The sequence below is a fragment of the Anopheles maculipalpis genome, chromosome 3RL (genome assembly GCF_943734695.1).
Source record: "Anopheles maculipalpis chromosome 3RL, idAnoMacuDA_375_x, whole genome shotgun sequence".
Classification (NCBI taxonomy): Eukaryota; Metazoa; Arthropoda; class Insecta; order Diptera; family Culicidae; genus Anopheles; species Anopheles maculipalpis.
Window position 1 is genome coordinate 92,133,394 of NC_064872.1, and position 9,367 is coordinate 92,142,760.

General features: G+C 46.8%; 1 protein-coding gene across 3 annotated transcripts; it reads right to left on the minus strand.

Moving 5' to 3' along the window:
• Positions 1-755: 755 nt before the first annotated feature.
• On the minus strand, positions 756-8,623 carry LOC126561551 (ras-related protein Rab-32). Of its 3 annotated transcripts, none has more exons than XM_050217765.1 (6): positions 4,171-5,179; positions 2,689-4,004; positions 1,629-1,845; positions 1,389-1,570; positions 1,168-1,311; positions 756-1,090 (listed from the first exon to the last, which is right to left on the minus strand). In XM_050217765.1, the coding sequence occupies exons 1-6, from the start codon at positions 5,069-5,071 to the stop codon at positions 980-982; spliced, it is 2,871 nt and encodes a 956-aa protein (XP_050073722.1). In that variant the 5' UTR covers positions 5,072-5,179; the 3' UTR covers positions 756-979. The 3 variants fall into 3 exon arrangements, with proteins under 3 accessions (XP_050073722.1, XP_050073723.1, XP_050073724.1); XM_050217766.1 differs by having other exon boundaries at positions 3,109-4,004; positions 4,171-5,177; XM_050217767.1 differs by lacking the exons at positions 2,689-4,004; positions 4,171-5,179 and adding an exon at positions 8,328-8,623.
• Between the last annotated feature and the right edge of the window lie 744 nt (positions 8,624-9,367).

Below are 9,367 nucleotides of genomic sequence, written 5' to 3' on the forward strand. Positions count from 1 at the left end.
TTTTTTACGATAAAAGCACGATGCCACTAATAAACGGTATCCAAACGGAAGGGCAAATGCTCATCTGTATAGATGCAGATGCTCTCAATATAATATGCTTCTGTTACACTTTCTATTCTTTAAACCGGCATATTTTGCATGTGTTTTAAAGCGAGTGATTGTTTGTGTTTTAGAGCTGTAAATATTCCTTTGCCCTTTCATTACTAGCACATTACAAACACATGTTCCTGCAACATTTTTAATTTTTTGTTTGGTTTTACGATCAACTTGAATCTAATTTACGCCAGTGGTATTTTGCCATTTTTTTATAATAAAAGCCAACAAGATCTAAAACACCTTCAACAATAACAATCAATCGCCCACCCAATACGGTGTGGAAGGGGGGATTTTTTGGATCCTAATTTCATTTTTTTGTATATCTCTTCTCTGTGGATAGTCTCGGGGTGACATCCTTGGCGGGTGCCATCGTGTAAGTGGCTCGGCTTAGATGATTCTAGGTGGCAACGTTAGTTTACCCTAGTAGTTTGCAGCAACCGAAAACATCGCGAATCGTATGCAACAAAAGTTGATTAATGGTGGCATTAAGAAGGTAAACTTGGCTTGCTTTTGGTTGAGTTAATGGCCTAGTGTTTTAGTAACAACGCGATTATGTTCATAGTTGGGGAGAGTAGCGTACAGTGTAAGAGTAGTATAATAGTTAGTGATAATCAAAGTATTGTTAAGGGGCAAAAACAACGTTGGGAATGCAGAACAAAAGGGAAAGACAGGGAAAGTCAAACATGATAAAAACAATTAAAAGTTAATCAAACAAACAAACAAACAAATAATCAAACGTAAGCAAATCATAAGCGACGATGTAACAGCAAAATGGTCACACATACACACACACAAAGCACACGCTCCAACACACCGATATAAACAAATACGGTCGCTGGTGTGTAGGTGTGTTGGGGCGTGTTCTGCTTGGACTATGGTTTGGTCAGCAAGAACAGGACTTTTTCTGGCTCGTTTCTGCCTTTCCTCCGACCAGGCCGAACCGTTCGGAATCGATGACCTCACCCGTGTTCAGTAGTTTGTCATTCATTAAAATCTACGAAATGAAAAGAAGATGAAACGTTAGCATAATTCATCATAACACGAGAATGAATGACGAGAAACTTCCGCTACCTTATTAACTAACGATTTGGCCGCTTCTTCAATGTTAACGTTTTCTTTTGCCGATGTTTCGAACCATCCCGCGAAACCGTGCTCCTTGACATACTCGTCCAGTTTGGCGGGTGTCGTCACAATTCCCTGCTTTTGTTGGTCACTCTACGGAAAGAAGCAACAGCGAATGTCATACGGAGAGCAAGGAACTGGGGTATTACGATGTATTCTTTCAAACGCACCTTGTTGGCTAAGAGTATACACGGAATAGGTTTTCCATCGGGAAGTTGCACTTTGGAGTCAAGATCATTTTTCCACTTGATTACCGCGTCGAATGTGGCACTGCGAGTTACGTCGAAAACAATGAATGCACCAACTGCTTCTTTGTAGTACACCCGGGTCATGTTCCCGAACCGTTCTTGCCCTGAAAGATAAAAAAAAAGATGACCTCTTTGGATAGTACGAGATGCGGGATAACTTACCCGCAATATCCCATAACTGAAGACGGATGATTGTGTTCTGGTCCCAGTTCAGCACTTTCAGCGCAAAATCTACTCCGATAGTTGCGCGATAGTTTTGGCTGAAGAATTGATGCACATATCGCTTGATGAAGGACGTCTTGCCAGTACCGAGTTCGCCAATGACAAGAATTTTGTAAAGATGCTCACGCTTCTCGGTCTGTCCAGTCGCCATGGTTGCCTGTCGGAGTACAAAATGAAAGAGATTGTTCATATTTTTGCCATCATGACCAGATAACATGACACGCTCTTCAAGCCTATTTCCCCCTCTTCCTCTCGTTTTCGTGTCATATCGTATCCGTTGATCTTTCAAAAAAATGCGTCCATTCCCATTCGCTCAAGGTTCAACGGCCTCCGGAGAGAAGCAAGTCAACCGCTCAGCACTTATTAGGACAATGTTGCAATCCTTCGCTAGATCCAACAACTAGCTACCAGAGATAGCGCAAAACTGATAACGATGATTTACTAGCAGCACTGCGTGCAGGCAACGTTGCACTTCTTTTATCTTTTGCTTCATATTTTGGATGCACCATCCGAAAGCAGCGCGGGTCTATGCAAATACGAACTTACTTACGAATTACGAATAACGAACGAACGATTTATTCGAAAAACAGTAAGTATACAACCGAATGCCACCACTGTTGCAGTCACGCAACATTTTTCCGACAGAAATAAGGAAACCAGCCGTTTTCACAAAATCTGGTTATATCAGAAAATATATTAATCGACAATCGATTTAAGGCATCCATTTCATAACAATAGCACCATTTCCAGGCAACAGCATCAATAATAAATTACGCGATTCATGTCCATCAAAATCCTCACACAAACACACATACACACGAATCTGTTGAACGGTTTCCAGAATAGCTTCACAAGCGTCGTATGTGCAGAAACCTTCATTCATTGAATGTTTGATTCGAGCTTGCTTCTTATTGTCCCTTCATGTCCAGAATAGCAGAATTTTTGCGCGACATTCGATTTCTAGAAATGATCGAGGGACGGGGGGGCCAACGACACTTACCGATTGGTCGGAGGCCCCCTTCTCGAGTAGCAGATCTCCGTGCGGAGACATATTGCGCTCTAGAAAATCCGCCGACTCGAGCGAATACTCGCCGGACTCGAGTGCGCTTGACAGCAGGGAGGAGGAGGAGCGCGGCGGCTTGCCTGTCAGCAGCTCTTCCTCTTCGGGCGTGTAGAAAGTCGGCTGCTCGACGTACGCAATGCGTCGTAGCGAACCCTCGCTAGTGTTGTTCTGACTACTGTCGTCGTACGAACCACCAACGCCGATCAGTTCGTCAAGCGAGCGAGAAGTGCTACCGATCGAGGCAAATGATCCCGACTGGGCACCGCTTTCGAGTGCCACGGATGGAACCGCAAGCGTTGCGGCCACCGCGCGACCACCAGCAGGCTTAACGATAGAGGAGGTTCTGTCCGGGCGTACCTGTGTTCCGATATCGAAAACTATTGTCGGTTCGGTTGGTATGGTGTCGCTCTTCTGTTCCTCTCCTTGCTTCTCCCTGTCTCCTTTATTGTCCACGCCAATGTTCACGGGTACAGATTCCTGTTGTTGTTGTTGTTGTAGTTGTTGGTCTGGTTGCTGTAGTTGCTGTTCGATTGATTTAAATCCAGAATTGTTGGGATTCTTTAAGCTGTTGCCCAGTTGATATGGTTTAGCCGCTTCCTGCGTACGTACCGTAGAAGCTGCTTTACTTGCCGACGTCGACGACGATGACGACGACGGCGACAAGTCTTGTCCGCTAGAAACGCCTGCTGCCGGTTTGTCAACGGTTGCAGGACTCTTGCTGCCTCCTTTCGATCGCGCTGTTCCTCCGGATCCTGTGGCCGAACTCGCTGCTTTCGCTTTCCTCATAAAACCGTCTATTTCTTCGTCGCCAACAACCGACGACGGTGGTGCGACTTCCTGCGAATCAAAGTTTGTGACTAGCTCACTGTCACCCGTCACCGTCACTAGCGGTTGCTGGAAGAACCTCTCGCGAATCGACAAAGATGCGCGCGGCTGTGGCAAGGGTGGGACTTCTGCTCCTCCTCCTCCTCCTCCTGTACCTGCTCCTGCGCCAGCGCTCGTAATGTTCTCGATGGAAAACTTATTAATCTCCGCGATGTAGTCCCCACTCAGCAGACTGGACAAACGTGCATCAACGGATGACGAGGATGACGATGACTGTTGCGTACGAACGGCGGCGATCAACTGCGGCGATTGCTCAATCCCGATTGATGCCCTCGGTGACGGAACAGTGCCGCTGTCTGAACTAATTGGTTTAGAGTCGAAACCAAGCTCCCTGTTCTCAGCCACATCGTTCCGAGTAACGTTCAGACCTGTGAGGAGAGAATTATCAACATCATCATCATACCGTGTGCGAGAGTGTGGTGGTTGTAGCCGAACCAGTCGAGTTCCCGATCCAAAACGACCGTCACCACAACCGAACGAAGTCGATCTGGCTTCGTTGCTTGGGCTGTAACTAAAAACCGGAAGAAGCCTTACCATTGCTCTGGTCTCCACCGTTGCTCCGAATTCCGTTCACATCGACATCTTCACCATCCAGCGAGGTTTCCATCGTCGAAGGTTTAGTTGAGTTGCGTGTGAGCGTGATTTTCATTTCGGTCCGTTTGGCCCGTAGTGTTGTCGGTTCGGAATCAAGCTGCCGCACCAACACTGGCGACGGTGGATCCACTGGGGTACCGTCGTCCCTGTCGCCATCTTGGTACAGTTCAGTGTCCGAGACAAACATGGCACCTTCTGGTGTTTGGCGTTTGATGCTTAGCGGAGTCTCAAGGGTCCCGGACGAAAGCTCATCGCCATCCGAAGCACCTCCGGTCGCAGGCGTTGGGTTTGGTGTTACTTTTGAGGACTTTGAACGTCCGGCAAGTTTCTTCATGAAGCTAGCCGCCCGACTAGGCTTGCGCGCTTTTTTCTGTCGCTGTTTGTCCTTTCCTTCCAATAGCATATCCTCGTCCGAGCGTGTACCTAGCATTGCTGCTTCTCGTATCGGATCCTCCTTGATTGCCGGAAGGCTTTCGGTTGACTTTAGTACGGTATCGATGATCGTTTTCGTAGCCGTTGGTGAAGCGGGTGGAGGTGGAGATGGGGTTGCCGGAAGTAGCTCATCCGTTCCACCACTCACCATCCCCGAATCACCCCCGAGCGAACTGGTCTCGGACGATTTTACTGACGACTCCTTACGACCTCGCTTCGGGATAAGCTTTTGCGCGTTGGTGCGCAGCTTCTTGAACGATAGGCCACTGCGCTTCTTCTTCGGCTTCTTCTCCGGTGAGCTGAGACCTGCATCGGACATTGACACATCGGAATCCACCACCACAAACTCGACCGGACTATCCTCGGATTCGTCACGCGTTAGCCGCCGCGTTGCCGGTGATTGATCCATGATGTTATCCCGGGAACCTTATCCCGTACTCGATGGGCGGTCGGTCCGCCGTTCACTTAGGATTCGGTAAAACAAATGGTTCTCCTTTTCGGGAGAATATGCAGCAGCCAGCAAGAACAAATAGCCAAACCGTGTTCGATCCGCGCAAAACGTTTGTGCGCGCGTTGCGAACGTCGAGACTAATTCGATTAGCAAACCGAGTGAACGAATTGCACCCACGACACCTGTCGTCCGTAGAGTGTGCTGCACCAAAACAAAACACTTCACAGCACCAATGAAAGCGAAAGATGCACACAGAGCGACGCACCAGTAACTCGTGGTTGGACGTAGGCTTCGTTCCGTGCCGGCTGCTATAGAACAGGTTTCAGAACGGTTGTTTTCCTTCGGTTCCGTTCCGGTACATGTCCTCCCGGATGGTACCCACTTTGCTGCCAGGGACAGAAGGAGCGGGCGGCCTGACTGGTGTCAGATTTCACGTCGCGTCGACTTTGGAAACGACTTCGCACACACCACCGTAGGACTACTGCATACTACACTACACAATGTCAGCGCTTTTCTCGATGTGTGCCACGGTATGTTTTCCCTATTCCGGTCCGTGACTCTTATTGCTCTCTTCTTAGCGCTTCAGCTTCCGCTCAATAGCACGACAAGACTAACTCGAGCGCATCCCTGCGATCTGCTGGATGCTACGGTACGGGTAAGCGAATCCCAAGCTCCGATTGAGATCTTGCCCAGTGTTTCTCATCCATTCTGGAACGTTACGACATGTTGCTGTCATCATCCTCGCCCTCCAGCGGCACTCATTATTATCAAGCGAATATTACTGACTGCAAACTGTGCTTTGGTACGATTGCGCAAGTCTTATCAATGGCCTCGATCTTTGGAATGTTACTACCAATCCTGCGCAATGGCTAAAAAAAAGGACCTTCCAACTCGGTGACATATTCACGAACAATAATCACAGTAAAAAACATCTGATTGTTTTTAACAGTCTCTCAACATTCCAATGTATGATGCTGGCGAAGAATTCCTGCAGTTACAGTGGTTCGGCAGTACATAGGACTGATGATACGAAAGTGAAGCCATCTTGCTATCGCTTCAATCGGGGCCAAACGATGTCACCGATATGCGCTAGAGAATGATGGACTCAACCCACAGATTCTTCTAGACACTTCACCATCACAACATCTTAATGATAGCAACAGTATTCGACTCGGATTCGGTTATGTGCAAAAACAGATTGCAAACCTCGTCGAAAATGTTATTGTCACTATATTGGAGAACCAGTTTCTCAGGTTGAGGTTTGAACCTGCTCGTCAATCTCAGAACACTCGTTTGAAATATTTTTTTTTGCACGGGAGCTAGTTGCAAATATGCAGCTCAACATACACAGTTCAGTGCACACGAACGACGCATTATAAATAAAAATGCGCCCGTAATTCAATACAGCCGTTGTTATTATATCTAAAGTCAATTGAAGCAGGTTTCTTTACCACAAACTACAACATACTCTCATCGTTCGCTCCTTATTCGCTCCGATGGCTTTGAAATTCGACAATAGTTCCACAGCTTTCCGGGTGGTGGCAGGTGGAGGTCTTCTCCCCTTATCCGAACTAAAAAAAAAAAAACACACACACACACATGCATACAAAGCGCAGTAATGCTTAGAAATTGATTTTACCCCATGCAGTGTAAGTTGGTGGCGGTTTTTCGCCTATGAAGTTGTAAGACGTTTCTTGACCTCGAGGATTCCATTTGTGTCAGCTAATAAGAGAAGCCGCAGAAAGGATCATATCCCGTCACCTCCGTCGTGTATGTCTTTTTATTCGAATTACCTTCCTATACTACTATTCGGCTAGTCGGTGGGTCGTCGATGCGGAACTGCTAAAAGAGGCTTTTCCCGTTCCCGTTCGTTATGCCTCATCGAGCTTCTCCATCCTTGCCCTTTCGTACCACTGCCTGGCTACACTATTGTAGCTTATGATACGTTCATTAACGTCTCAGTGTGTTTCGTCGTACGTGGGTGGCGCTCGTAAGTAATGGAGAAGGTAAACCAAAGCCACAGCACGGTCAGCGTTTTTTTTAGGCAGTAACCCAATCCCTTCTGAAAATCCTCGACATTTCCCGACATTTCATCAATCGGATCGGACCTAAACGGGAATTACAGTGCGGCGAAGCACGAGTGCTTATCATGTACGTTAAACAATCTCCTTTTTTTGTCACTCTAGAACGAAGACATTTACCGTCGTTAAAGTATTTACTGCCTCTTAATCATGCTGCCATGACCTCATCCGATGATCGAATCTCCTAGGGTTAAAATAAACCAAGGATTCAGATTGTGTCCAAAAAAGAGACTTTACGGCTACCTAAATGAGGAACCATGACTTCAAAATCATTCCAACGATTGATAGAAAACTGAAAGTAGAGGCCAACATTCTGGATCGATTTTTTCTGCTCCAAGATGATGGAACCCGCGATTAACTGCTGTTTCTAGTTTAATTAGCGGCCGCTTCCAGACGACGTGAATTTCATGCGTTGGAATATCATGGTTATGATTACGTTCCATGGTTTGCCGGAAACCAACGATAATGAAAAACATGACGACGAAATCTTCATGATGGAATCACTTTGTTGATTATGAAAATCGCTGCATCAGCATCCATGGAATAGAGCGCATAAAAAGGGCAACCATTTTCCCCAACTATTAAATACACTTATCACAATGCACAATGGTAATAGCAGCACGTTGAAGGCACTAGGAAAATAGCATGTGTCCACGTGAGTCATTCCCATCAACCGTTTGCATCCCTCTTAATCGGCTGAGACAAGTTGCTGGTTTAAAGCTATTGCAGAGCACTTTCGAGCAAAAAGCAAAATTTCCTTAGTACACTGCTGGTTTAGGTGTTTATCACACGGATTATTGTTTGCTTGGAGAAACAAATATCATAGCCGCAACAAGCAGTAAAGATATCGTTCTATTTTCAGTGCAATCAGACGCAGTTTTCAATTCGCTTAACTTGTAGTTCTGGCTGGAACGAATGCGTCAATCATATTGGATGTGATTCATTTCCATTTAACTTATGACACTCGCCATCATGTGTGCTTGGCTGTTACAAAAAAGGCAAACAAAAACAAGCATTTTAATGCAATGATGGCAAACGGAACACATCAAACTGCCCAATCAGCACTTCACAAGGGGTTCAATTTACGAAACCCATGCTGCGACACACTCAAGGACGATTCTAAGAAGCAGTACCTGTTCCACGGGGACTTTCTCTGATTTTCCACCGCTTCCAGTTCCACTGAGCAAAGGCAACAGGTTCCTTAGTCGGGATGATTGTCTGCGCAGCTTTCGCAAGGGGCTAGCTAGTCTCGGACCACTGTCGTCCTCACAGTTATCCTCAGAACAATTCGTATGGCGTCTTGCTGCTGCCACTGCCGTGATAACGGTCGAAACCATCGCTAGTAACTAACTACCAAGGGCTTCCCCTAAGGCAGACAAATGTTCGCGCCGCTTGAATCGCCGTTGCGCACAGCACTAGCATTCAGCATTCTTTTGCAGTAGCAGCTTGCACCAGAAGCGCACTGTTCGCTGTGACCAGACGGCGGAATCGGACAGTGGAGGTGTTCTGGATTCATTCCCTTTGCCGCACATACCCACAATAGACGCGTTTGGCTTGGTTTGTTTATTCTTTAGATAAGCGACAAAGCGTGTACGCGCGCGATCGCTCACCTTCGTGGAAAATAATAACTGGACTATACTTGGACCCAACAGACTCAAGAAAGCACGCAAATAACGCCACTGCAGTAAACGGCTTCTCACATTGGACGCTTATCTGGGGGATGCCTTGCTTTAGGAGCAACGAACGGATGGAAGGACCATTCTTGGACGGATAAATATAGCACACCGAAGGAGCCGGAGAATTGTCTCTTGAGTTAAGAAACACTAGCCCCCAACACCCGCAATCACAAATACACACGTACACGTTGCAGCTTTTACCGTGGAACAATGGACACACAGGATAACGCGTCTATACACTTTGACCGCAGTGGATAGATACAGGACTGCACCGAGAGGCCTTGTCTACCAGCCGCAACTTGCGATGCTTGTTGCAAAGGTCAAGGAAATTTGACAAAAGTGCAATCGAACTTAAATAGACTTTTCTCGGGGTAGGAATGTCTTTAATATCGGAGTAGGTTTAGCGACTGCGACCACACTATTTTCATACCCTCGACAGCCACGACACACAACACACCAACCGCGGGTCGTAACGAATCGCAAACAAACACTAGCGA